Source organism: Chinchilla lanigera, unplaced genomic scaffold (genome assembly GCF_000276665.1).
Source record: "Chinchilla lanigera isolate Chin_1 unplaced genomic scaffold, ChiLan1.0 scaffold00023, whole genome shotgun sequence".
Taxonomy (NCBI): Eukaryota; Metazoa; Chordata; class Mammalia; order Rodentia; family Chinchillidae; genus Chinchilla; species Chinchilla lanigera.
The window spans coordinates 27226891-27240317 of NW_004955424.1; the positions used below are offsets into that span (position 1 = coordinate 27226891).

At 39.7% G+C, this 13427-nt stretch overlaps 1 protein-coding gene across 1 annotated transcript in view; it reads left to right on the forward strand.

Annotated features, from left to right (window-relative positions):
* Efemp1 (EGF containing fibulin-like extracellular matrix protein 1) overlaps positions 1 to 13177 on the forward strand; it is a gene marked incomplete at its 5' end in the record, with an annotated part of 58351 nt that extends 45174 nt beyond the window's left edge. Inside the window, 3 exon segments of the mRNA XM_005385769.2 lie at positions 5660 to 5783; positions 5871 to 6066; positions 11953 to 13177. Coding sequence (XP_005385826.1) covers positions 5660 to 5783; positions 5871 to 6066; positions 11953 to 12114 — 482 coding nt within the window. The 3' untranslated portion in view covers positions 12115 to 13177.
* Between the last annotated feature and the right edge of the window lie 250 nt (positions 13178 to 13427).

Consider the following 13427-nt stretch of genomic DNA (forward strand, 5'->3'; position numbering starts at 1 on the left):
TTAAATAATTGTTGACTATTCTCAATGGTTGTTATTGAAAACACATGGTAATAAACATACATCTATTTACAAAATAGCATAGGAACAATACAAACATTACAGAGTTATGGACATTACAGAGTTATGGACAGTTATGGCTGCTATAATGCATGTTGGTATCTTCAAAGTGGTTTCTCAGGAAAACAAAGATATGCAAGAAAGATCTAACAAGTAGTTACAGCCTAAGGGTTGTGAAAAATAGCGGATTACCTCCTCATCAGTGACTGCTTTCACTGAGGTGTGACAGCTGGAAGGAAGGCCAGGATCAAAAAGAAAGACCAAGAGACTAGCACCAGTGTCCAGCAATAGGCTGTTTACTTTTTCTTGTATAGTCATGATTACATGGGGCTCCTCGGAGATAATGATCTGGCCAGAGGGAGAAGGCAGAGTGTGCCCTGGGTCCCTTCATTCCTGTTGGACCAGCTGGTAGGAGGGGTCTGAGCTCTGGGGCCTCCACTTCAAAGGGCAGTCCGACCTCTAGTGGTCACCTTTACAGTCAGGGCATGGCCCAGGGGGGCTTCTTAGGGCAGTCCCTCTTGAGGTGGCCTGGCTTTTGATAGCGGTAGCAGGTGAATGCAGTCAACGAGTTTTTCTTGGGGCCCTGAGAATCAGACTTAGGGTCTGTTTCTCTTAGTGCTGCAACAAAGACAGCTGTTTTTTCTTGGTCTCTTTGTTTTCTCTTCTTGCTGTCCTCCTCGTCACGGCTATAAAATACTGAGGAGGCAGTTCTTACTAACATCTCAAGTGAGCTATCTGGGGCAAAAGCCATTTTTTGTGGCTTTTTTTCTACTATCTGGGGCTGACTAAGTAATAAACTTATCTTTAAGAATAGTTTGTCCCTCTACTGAGCTGGGATCTAGGGAAGTATGCTTTGTCAGTGCCTCTTGTCTAAGAAAGCAGAGGGATGTTCTCTCCAGCCTCCCAGCACACTGGGACCCCGCAACCACTTAGTGTCCTCTTCCCAACCATCAACACAGGCAGCAGGAACATGTGGATGAAGTCCTCAGCACACTAGTCAGTCTCAGCACTATCAGGTGTGAAATGTCCCAGGCAGGTAACCTAGACACGTACCTTCTCCATGAAGGCAGTTCTTCAGAATCTGAATATTGGGCACCCATGTAATCCATGAAGTCTCAGTGCAGACCTCTCCGGAGCTCCACTTGCTCCTCCGCTGCAGCCTGTACAGGTAGGGGAAGAATGGCCTCCAGGGGGTCTCCCCAGGTATTACTCAAGGTCCTCTTGGTTTCCAGCTCCCGAATGGCTCTCGTGTCCCCAGTCAGGGAAGTCTGAGTTGGCGGGCCTCGGTACTCTCATGTTCTGGGAGTCCTTGTTCATCAGCTGCTCCTCCACTGACTCCGGACCTTTCTGGCTCTCAAGGGCAGGGACAAGAGTAACCCGCCATGTGGCATGTTTTCCCAGAGATTTCTCCACGTTGGGATGGTTCACATAGTCTCTGAGTGGGCCTATTGTGTCAGTGCTTCTCTGTGGCATGGTGGTTCTCAACCGCGCATCAGTGGCCAGACCAAGGGCCGGTACGTGTCTCCACACTGCTTCCCAGGCACCTGGTGCCTGCCCCTCTGGACACCTGTGCGGCTGGGGTCCAGGCCCAAAAGGGCTGGCACGCCCCGCCACACAGCTTCCCGGGCAGGCGCCTGTGGCCTGCCTGTCTCCCAGGCGCCTCAATTTGAGCTCTTTCTCTCCCTATTTATAATGACTTAATGCACACCTCATAAAGAGGAGATTCAACATTGACCTTGACTTTGCTTGACATCCAATTCTTTTTTTTTTTTGGTCTTTTTTTGAGACAGGGTCTCACTATGCAGTCAGGCTGGCCTTGAGCTCACTTTGTAGCCCAGGCTGGTCTCAAACTCACAACAATCCTCCTGCCTCAGTCTCCTGAGTGCTGGGATTACAGGTGTGCGCCACCACACCCAGCTTCAATTCTTTTTTTTTTTTTTTTTTTTTTTTGGTACTGGGAATCAAACTCAGGACCTTGTGCTTGCCAGGCAGGCACTTGTGCCACTGAGCTATATCCTCAGCCCGACTTTGCTTGAAATTTAGTGTTTTTTCTGAAAACATAATTTTAATATAATGCTAATATCACTACTAAATAGCCAGTATAATCTCAATGAGATGACATCTGCTAATCATCTACCAGAAAAGATTCAATTATTAAAATGTTTCCCTATGAGTTTAAGTTTATAGCCTAACTTAGTAAGTTGCTTGACAGACTTCAACAACACAAAGACTAAATTATGCAGTAAATTAAATGCTGAGGGAAATTATTCTTATGTATATTAAAATGTGCTTTGAGAAATAAAAACTATTTATTCCAAGATAGATAACAACCTTGGGCCCAATTTCAAAATAAACAAACACTCGTGTAACCTTCACACTTACGCATAGGGGAGGCAGCTGTCTATAACGGTATAATTTCATAGTCTCTCTGGAAGATCTAAAAATAGGCACTCTTCTCCTACTTCCTATGCTTCACGTAGTTTAAAATTTCTTTAAATGAAAAAAACTGGCAAACATAGCCAAAAATGTAGATAGTCCTGAAAAGGCTAGTACAGATACTTAAATTTACACAAAATAGTGAGGGAGTGGAAAAAAATGACCAAATTTGAGAATAGAAAACTTATGTAAACCTAGCTCTACTGCATTTGATCAATATAATCTTGAACAAATTATTAAACTTTGTAAGTTTTGACTGTCCTTTCTGAGAAAGGGAAATGTGGGAATGAAACACAATAACATGTACAGATCATTTGTGAGCTGTAAAACCTGCACAGTTCAGTTTTCACAGCAGTTAGCAATGTAAATGACTACTAGTAAATCCCCTCTAGAGAGCCTTATTTAATCAGAACTGAAAAGAGTACATAAGGACAGCAAAGATGGTTAAGAAAGGGAAAGATCCAGGAAAGGGGAAAATTGGGAATCTCAATCTATATCATAATTGTACAGGAAAATATTAGCTCAGAGGAAGACCCATGACCACTAGGTATGAGCATGATCAGTCGCCATTCACTGCTCAGTGAGCTCTTTGTAACCCTTTGCAGATTACTAGAAACTCTGTAAATGTTAATTGTGGAAAAACACTACATTCCAGTAGTTATACTTGTTGAAGTCTAATTGAGACTTTAAACATGAGTATTAAATGCAAAGAAAAAGCTAGTGTGGTATTTTAACCAATTTGGCTACTCTTCCAAATAAATGTCCATGTGTTTCTGATCATAACTAGATTTGATACTCAGTAAAAACAGAAGCACATTAGTGTACAGTTGGATCTTATTTGCCTGATCTATATTTCCAAAAACGGTTATATCTGTTTTAAGTAAAGGTAGAAAATGCACTGAAATTGAAAGCAGGCGTTCTTGAGTGTTGTTGTGTTGAAGATAATGCACCTTCAGAATATTCACTTAGGCCGTTTTTCATGGAGAGTTACAGTCTGTTCAAGTAGAAAGCAGTTGTTCTCCTCCACTGAAGCTATCGCACCTGGGCCTCAGTCACAAACACAAAGCAAAACTGAGTATGAAGTAATTGTTCTCATTTCCACACTTAGAAAATGAAAACAGAGTGTGTGTGTGTGTGTAGAGATGGAGACAGAGACAGAGAGAATAGATAAACATACGTCCAGACAGGCAAAAAACGATCAAGTTATCAGTAATGCTAGGCTCTAAATTACTGGGAGTAATAAATGAAGTTATAGTTTAAGCTTCCTTTTTTGCCACTGTTGGACTCCATATGACAAAACAATCTTGGTTTCTCTGTGGTTAAATGGCACCTGTATTTCTTAAGAAGGTGGAAAATATTGAAAGGGCAAATCAATCATGATTTCTTCTAAGGAATCTAGGTTTTCTGTATTCACCCATAACCAGTCCAAAAAGATTCTTCTTGTAACTGACTCTTGGAAACTGCATAGCTTTTCTAGTCTCCTCCTGGATTATAGATGACTGTAGCCATTTGCAAGCAAAAAGTTTTTCTACAAGGACAGGATATGGTTATTCTTATTTAGAGTAACTTGCACTGGAAAGATACCCGTCACTAACTATATGAACTTGAACTAGCCCTTTCATCCTTACTTGTTTTTCTGCAGTATCAAATGGAGATAATATCTTCCTCACCTGTCTCCACATGGTTTGTGTGAGAAGCAATTTACTTAATTTAATATTCTGAAAGGCATATTCTCCAGTGCATTAACTCTTGGTGAGAAGATTAAAGATGAGTACAGTAGCCTTTGCTCCCAAAGAGTTTCAAGTTAATAATATAATTAAAACATAGAATTTAATTCATTTAACCATTCTGGAAAAGATGGCTGTGGTCATGTTCCTCACCTGATGCAGAGTTTGCAAACAAAAACAGATTTGCTAAGCAGTTGTTTGCAAATCAAATTATTTTGTAAACTGAGGGTACCCATTGCAGATTTCAATAGTGCAAAGCAAAAAAGGAATAAAAGCCCTAAAAGAGAAACACCATGCATGAGACTTCAAAAGAGATCAAATCTCATCACTTATCCCATGCCTGGCTTGCAGCAAGGATTCAGTAAATTACTTACGGGGTGAGTAAATTAATGAATAAAAGCCTCCAATTCTGGGAAGTACATGATTCAGAGAAGGCTTATATTGGATAGAATATAAATTACTATTCAAATATAATGGGTAGACTTAGAAAGAGGTGTGTATATTAATTTAATTGTTGCTGTTGTCATAAATGTAGTAACTCATTACTAAAACTGTTCTTTTCCAAGTTATCTGAGAGCCAAATAGCGACTAATAGCCAAATCTAGAATCAGTCTTTGTCTGACCTGGCTGACCCACAGCCCTCTCCTAGGCTCAGGTCCCTCTGGCTTCTTTGGCACTGCTTTTCCTAGTTTGCCTCCCAGCACTTACTTTCTTTTCCATGCAGTCCTTAAATAGCTCTGCTCTAACTGGTGAAACGCTCCATAGCTTTGCCTCTGCTCTGCCGCCTTTGATAGTGCATTTCCCGCTCCAGTCATTTACTGTCTGTCCCTCAAGTGATGCTGCTTAATGAAGCTATCTTTCTGGCCTTTGCCTCTCTCCTTCTCTGCTAGGAGATGATAAATCTCCCTGCTTCATAGTTTTTGCTTGTCTTTTTCTCAATCTGAAAAGCTATTCCCACCCTAGCCATGAAAATCTGACCTAGTCACCACGCTACAAGGCCAAGGTGAGATGCGTACTTCTTCCTTCAGGCTTTCTTCATCCTCTGGACAGAATTAATCAATTGTACACCAAACCCACCAGTGTACTCACCTGTCCTTTAATTCCACTTTACTTTATAAGTAGTTGCACCCATGTTTATATTCCCAACTGATCTTTTTTACTTTAATATAAGCAGAGTCAGTAGTTAGCATTTGGCTTTTAATTCAACAGATAAAGAATTGATGCTTCATAAAATATGAAATAACACTTATTAATCTGTAAAGAAAGGCTCACATATGTCTATCCTGAATTCAGTGCAATGAAATTAGGTCCCACTTAGCCTTGTGTCTAAAAGCAGAGTGAATACAGTCCACATTCTCACAGACTTCCTTGCAAACCAGAACCTGCCACCTACACAATTTTCTTAGGTCTATAAACTCTTTAACCCCACATCTCTACAGATATAAATGAATGTGAGACCACCAACGAATGCCGAGAGGATGAAATATGTTGGAATTATCATGGTGGCTTCCGTTGTTACCCGCGAAATCCTTGTCAAGATCCCTACATTCTAACCTCAGAGAGGTACGAAACATCAGAACTTTTGAAAGTGAGAATTTTCTGGTCGTCTCAAACCAAACCAGTGAACACTGTTTTTGTCTACCTCTGCAGCCGATGTATATGCCCAGTCTCAAATGCTATGTGCCGAGAGCTGCCCCAGTCCATAATCTACAAATACATGAACATCAGATCTGACAGGTCGGCACCATCAGACATCTTCCAGATACATGCCACAAATGTCTTTGCCAACTCCATCAACACTTTTCGGATTAAATCTGGAAATGAAAATGGAGAGTTCTACCTACGAGTAAGTGTCCTGCCGGCAGCACGCACTGTTGAGACAGGTAGAAGTTCCTCCCTGATGTGTAGAGTTCAGATGAAAGGAAGGCTAAGGTTTAAAAAGTTCTATGTATGAGAACTTCCATGTATATTAAACCTATATATTAAACCTTCCATGTATATTTAAACCTAGCAACACTGTAAGACAGATATTCCATTGATCTCTGTGGCACTTGGCTTCTTGTCACTGTGACAAGATGCCTGCCACAATTAGACTAAAGCAGAAGGACTTTTTCGGTTCAGGGTTTCAGAAGCTTTAATTCATGGCCAGCTGGAGCCATTGTTTCTGGCCCTGGAGTGAAGCAAAACATCAGGGTGAAGAAGCTGTAGTGGAGCAGAATTGCTCACTTCACAGCAGCTGGGAAGCAGAGTGAGAGAGGGGAAAGGTCCCAATAGGAAAGAAAGAATTCTGAATGCCAGATACAGTCTTCACAGTCAACCTCTGTCAACTACTTCTTTCAACTAGACCCATCTTCTGTCTCCATCCCCTCTAGCAATACCATCACATTATGTTGGCGCACTTGTAATCCTATCACTGCCCTCAAATCCATTGACAACCAAGCTCTCAACACAGTGAGTCTTGGAAGGACACTTTGGATCCCACCACAACACTCCTTGTTTTATAGACGCAAAAAATGAGACTCAGAATAAGCAGCTTCCCCAAAGTCACTTACATGAACAAGCTGCAGCCTCTAATAGAATTGTATGTAACTACAGAAATACAAGCCTACACACACACCCCAGATAGGTGCCACAAATCAGTTATATTTAATTGTACACAGAAAAAAATATTTCTGGTGATCTTTTAAAGCATCATGAATTCTTTATTACAACATCTGCAAGACAGTTTACATTCACACCAAAACTAAAACCTGTCAGTCTCTGAGAAGTGACCCACATCCACACACAGCATATGTCACTAGTTGTGCTATTTATACAAACTTCAGGGCAGTTGTGTACTCATCCATGTCTTTTCCTACACTTTCATTGCCTTTGTGAAATCTCCGTTCTGAATTTGGCCATTTCTCTCTTCACAATGTCTCCTGGATTATCTTCACGGCCCATCCTCCAGCCTGTACGCCTTTGACTGTTCTGATCACCTCCCCAATCTTTCCAGAGTATCCAAGCTGATCTGGACTCCAGAGCCTCAGCCTCCCAGTCTTCCCTGTAAAATTTCAGCAAATCGTTTTAGGATAAAATTCTGACATTTTAAATATGGCTCACACTTCATGTGAAAATGATGGCATTGCACCAAGGCGTTTGCAGGGTTACAGTAACTGCTTCATGCTAAGGATGTTATTCATCCAGTTACAATTTCTCAGAACTCCTTTGGACACTCTTCACTCTTAATCAAAGTCAATACTTCATTTTCAGAATATGAAAGTAAATTGAGAAATTCATCCTTGTGCTAAAGTTTACAGATTTTAATGTTTACGTGTTTATCCTGTTCTTTGATAGATTAACATCCCTTCTAGCTCAAGAGTAATGTGATTCCAGTAAATTTAAAATGACTCATTTCTCTAACTAACATCTGAAATGAAAAACTCAATCCACAGTACAATCTTGCTATTATTTTTTCTAATAGGAAAAAATAACTTCTTAATCCTCAGTTTTAATTTTGAGACATACTATATATTTAAAGAAGTTACCTGTGAATGAGTTTCATACAGTTCAGATAATTACCAATTAAGTAATTCTAGCCCAAACAGATAACCTTATCAGTAATCACTTGATAATAAAATAGGTTCACCTCAAAGTGTCTCTAAAATGACTTTCCATTTTGAACTCGTAACTATAAGAAAACAAAATTTCTGATCAAAACCAACAAACAGCTAAATGAAGTTTCAACATGTTTTTTCTCTGCAATGGCATTTTGAAAGTTATTTTTATTCATACCTACATTCATTGACTTTCTTGGGCAGTACTGGGGATGGAACCCAAGGTGTTTCACTCAGCCATACCTCCAGCCCTTTGTTATTTTTTATTTTAAGGCAGGGTCTCACTGATTTGCAAATTGCTCAGGTTGGGTTTGAACTTGTGATCCTACCGCCTCTTCCTGCCAAAGTGCTACATTACAGACATGTGTCACCATGATGGGCTTGGCTCTATTTTTTGAATATAGCTATTCATCATCTTTTTCTCAAATGAAATCCTTTTTCTCATGAACGATAGAAAACATTGCCAATTTTATAATTCCAGAGTTAGTTAATTCCAAATTATTTGAGGAAAAGCTACTTAAAAATAATTCAAGATTACTTATCACATAATTTAGAAGACATAATTTAGAAGGTACATAGATCAAATCCTACAAATTTCTCCACTGACATTCCACTTACACAGAGGGCATCTAATGTATAAAATTAACTAGGCTTTAATTAAGTGTGTACTATGTTCTCTGCTTCATGCTGGGTGCTATGAGGAATTAAAAAGGCACGTGAAGTACACTCCTGATTTCAAAGAGCTTTAAATATCACCGTGCAGCAAAGGTTAGCACCTATTTAAAAAAGAGCCAATTGTGTGCTTAAGTCCATAATCCAAAGACTTAAAAATTAATAGACACAGGAGAATTCTTGATAATTGTGGAGGTTGACTGGACCCTTGAAAGAATGTAGTAGTATATACATTTTTGTTTAAATTCCTTTTAGAAGAGTGCTAAGAAAATCTTCCTTAGAAAGAGGAATATACTGTAAAGAAATAGTGCATGACATTGAAGGCAGAGTATCACACCCTCCAGCCTTGGTTTTATTCATAGCTGGATCACCACCTGGCGTGTCATCAGCTGACTGTGTCGTTATGAGAACAGAGACCTTGCCTGCCTTCACTAGTCTGTTCTTAGCATGTAGCATGGCCACTAGCATATATCAGGTGCTCCAAAATTATTTTTAAAAGAATTAATACAATAAACACCTTCAAGGCGTTACTGTTACCTACAACTACTGCTTACAAGAGACAACCTTCCCTGTATACAACCACAAGTGAATAAAATCAAGCCAATTCCTGCCCCATTAGAGCTTATTGTCAAGACATCAAACATGTGCTGAGAAAGATGCAGAACACTGCAACAGGGCTGCAAGTTACACACACACACACACACACACACACACACACACACACATACACACGCACCGAACTAGTGTATATAGTATATAGTAAGTATTCCTAACAACGAAAGCAGTGGTCTGAGAGCCTTTGGAAGAAGTGGATTTAAGTTCAAACATGAATTCAAGAAGGGAAAATAAATGGACTATAAAGACTTACTGATCTGAAAATTAAAGCACTCAGGCAGAATGCCTAAGAGAAGCTTGATGAGATGAACAGGGTCTAGCTCACACACCGCCTGATAGAACATTTTAAAGATTTCGAGTAGCCTATATTGGATTTTCATGTCAAAATGACTCCTGCCTACACTACAGAGCCCAGATTGGACTGGGGAAAGAATGGAAATAGAAAGTGCAGTTAGAAATTCAAGGGACAGAAATTTATGGGGTAGCAGTGGATTTTTTTAAAAGACAGATTTATACAGATACTGAAAAGTACAGCTGGAAAGGCAGGTAAGTGGGTGCATGGGTCTAAATGCCAAGGGATGGGGACTTGGATTAAGATTTAGCAATCACTACAATGAGAGGTCATTAAATAAAGAGAGAGAATGCAGATGTGGTAAGGCTGGAGTTTTGGGAGAGGAAGAAATGGAAGAGGTGAAACCAAGAACTACATAACTTTGTAACTCACTTGCTATTGGTAATTTAGAGGATAAAGAGAATCAAAGATTACATCCTCCATTTTTCTGTCTCAAGCAATGGTAAATGGTAGTACCATTTACTGAGAGAAGAAAAAGGAACCAGTGTGGAGGAAAAGATAAGGAATTCATTTGGATAGGTTAAGTCCTGATACCCAGGAGACATCTTTGTAGAGATAAATTGAGAGTTGACTATGTAGATTTGAGATACAGACTTTCAAGTCACCGGCAACCATTACAGCTAAAGCCATGACAATGGTTAGGATCCCTCAGGGAGAGTGAGCAGGGAAGAAAAGAGGGCCTGGAATAATGAGGGGCTGTATTACTAAGTGTTCCTTCTGAGCAGGGCATCATTAGAATTGTTCACTACCTTAGCCTACAGTTCCCTGGCCACCTCCTCTCACATGCCCTTCAGCATCGTGCCTTCTGCCATCAGCCACCATGGCCAGACCCAGACTTGGTTTTCTTTTGTAACAGTTTCACATGATGAGAACCTTGACCTCTAATGGCCCACTCAGCACCTGGCCTGCCTTCCTCCCTTTCATGCCCCCATTCCCACTCTGTGTGCTCCTCATCCTCAAAGTGACAGCAGTCCTCCATCCTCCTCTAACCTTCCCAATGCCTGGTGGACACTTGGACTATCCTGTCACCATCACCTCAGTCTTCTGTCAGCACCCTCAATCTTAATACCCAATGTGTCTGCACAGATTGATAATACAGCAAAAATCTTAGTCTCTAATTTCATATGTCCTTAGTATACTCCATAATCCTTACTTGTTCTAATTTCTTCCTTTCTGTTCTCTTTAGTCCCTGATCTCAAAAGTTCCCATATCCTTTAAGTCCTTATCCTCTTCATTTTTACTTCCTACCCTTCCAAAATTATCAGCACCAATATGCATGAATTACTTGTACCTCCTATCCCAACCCATGCAAACTTACATCTCTTTGTCCTCCTTGTGGCCCAAAGACAGGCTTTCACTTCTTCCAGTCAAAACCACCCACTACCTGTATTCCTAATCCCATCTCCTCTGGAACCTTATTCCATCAGATTCCTCTCTACCTCCCATATATTCAACATCATTCTCCCTCTAGATTTTGCCGTCTCTCTTCTCCCCAGCAAGACTAGGTTCTTAAGATTCAGCCTGTAGTCACACCCTGTTATTCCTCACTTCTAGATCCCTTCTCTACCTTCTGTTCCCATTGCCCTACAAGAGCTGGTGGGGGGGACCACAGTGACATCCATACCCTTCTGTTCAGAGGGCTCCTATCCGTTCCAGGAACCTCACCCTCATCCACTTTGTTGGATACTCCTGGCCACCCTCTGTTACAACTTTATCAGCTATTTATGCTCAGCTTACTCCTTGATTTCTTCCATTTCATTCTCTCCCAGAACTCCAGCATTACCATATCTGCATTCTCTTTATTTAATGTCCTCTCATTGTAGTGATCGCTAAATCTTAGTCCAAGTCCCCATGCCTTGGTATTTAGACTCATGCATCCACTTACCTGCCTTTCCAGCGGCACCTTCTACCACTTCCAGAGTCCCTCACATTGTTCACCAAAACTAAAGTACCTCCAGCTGTCCTAAACATGGTACTTTATGAAAGTCCTGCTTATCCTTGGAAACTCTCCTTAGGCATTGAAAACCCTCCCTTCAATGTCTCAGGGTTTCTCTACTTTTCCTGTGTATATACAACTTTATTCATACACCCTGTATATCGGTATATTTCTTAAAATTTACCACATTCTACTGAAATTAACTGTTTACCTATATCTTTACCCACTACAATGTGAACAGACACACAGTGTTATAAAAGTGAAAAGGGACAACTTTACCAATTCAAACGTTATCAGATTCTCATCTCATGCAGTTTCTATAAAAGCTGGAACTACTTAATAAGGGGTTAGAGAAATGATAACAGAGCAGAAGGACTAGGACAGAATAACTGTTTCAAAAGCAAGTCCTTGTAACATGGAGCTAGTGATGAGAGGTGTGCAAGGCCTAAGAGTGCAGAAGGGTCCAAAGTAAGAGACTATATAGCACCATTTACTTCCCTGCTTCCCCACTTTTATAGAAGGTGTAATAACAGATAATAAAAACCCTCCTTTTTATTTCAGCAAATAAGTGCTGTAAGTGCAACACTTGTGCTGGTGAAGTCACTGTCGGGACCAAGGGAGTACATCGTGGACCTGGAGATGCTGTCAGTCAGCAGTATGGGGACCTACCGCGCAAGCTCCGTGTTAAGATTGACAATAATAGTGGGGCCATTTTCATTTTAGCTTTCGTAAGAGTCTACCACAGGCATTTAAACCATCCAAAGAATATTGTTACTTTAAAACACTATTTTATTTATAGATATATCTAGTATATCTACATTTATATACTGTACACACACCCATAATTCAAACAATTACGCAATGGTATAAAGTGGGCATTTAATCTGTAAAGATTCAAACTTTGTCTTTATTACTATGTGTAAATTAGACATTAATCCACTAAACTGGTCTTCTTCAAGACAGTTAAGCATGCATAATCAAGTGAAACTTGGATACTTTCTTGTAAAAATGGAACCAAGCAATGGTGCTCTTCCGTGGTGCTTAGGGAAGCTGACTAAAGCTCCACTGATGGCCTTCCAAGGAAGCAGCCACCATGACATTGAGACATATGCAAGGGTGAGAATGAGTTTTTAACTGCTTTGTAAGCAAATGGAAAATGTCAATGTATATATATATATTGACATATATATAAATGTCAATATATATATAAAGATATATTTCTTTAGAAAATGAAAAGCTACCATATTTATAATCATCTTTATTTTCATGAGTCTAAAGGTGGTTTCTGTAGGTATTTTAAATTGTAAGTATTAAAACACAATAAATAAAATTTTCCAAAATGAACCAGGTATCCCCCAGAAAAGTATTCTATTAAGAAACCTATGGGGAAGAAATAAGAAAAAACCATTTTCTAAACCACTTTAGAGTTGACCTGAAGAAGTAAATTCAGTAAATACAGTAACATCCTTCGAGTTGGAATTTCTCCAAGAGGCAGAGCAAAGTGGGAAATGACTATTTCACTGGATAAGTTTAATTTCTAAATAAAATTAAAATTTTATTACTTCACTAATTTATAAGTAAAAGTTTTCATCTTTATACTTGATGCTCATAGAGGAAGAAAATTATGATGGTTTTTATTCCTGGCATTCAGAGTGACAGTGAGCTAAAGCAAATCTCTCCATTCCAATTCTATGAAAACATGTTATATCTTCTTATTTGTTTAAAATGTAATTGATTCACTTTAGTGTGTCATTTTTTAAATAAAAACATTCTTTTTAAAAGATCACCCAGTATTTGGAGGTTTTTTAATGTAGCCAGTAATAGTTCATACAACTTTTACATCTGCAGAAAAATCAATTATAGCTGCCTGGGCAAAAACAACTGGTTCCATAGCCTTTTTGTTGCTGGAAAAAACCTTCATACCCGTAAGCACTCACTCTCAATCCTTCCTTGTGACAGCTTCAGTAGGAACCACCGCAGACCTGCTTTATGTCCTATGGACATGTTGTACATGCAAGATAATACAGTATTTCTTT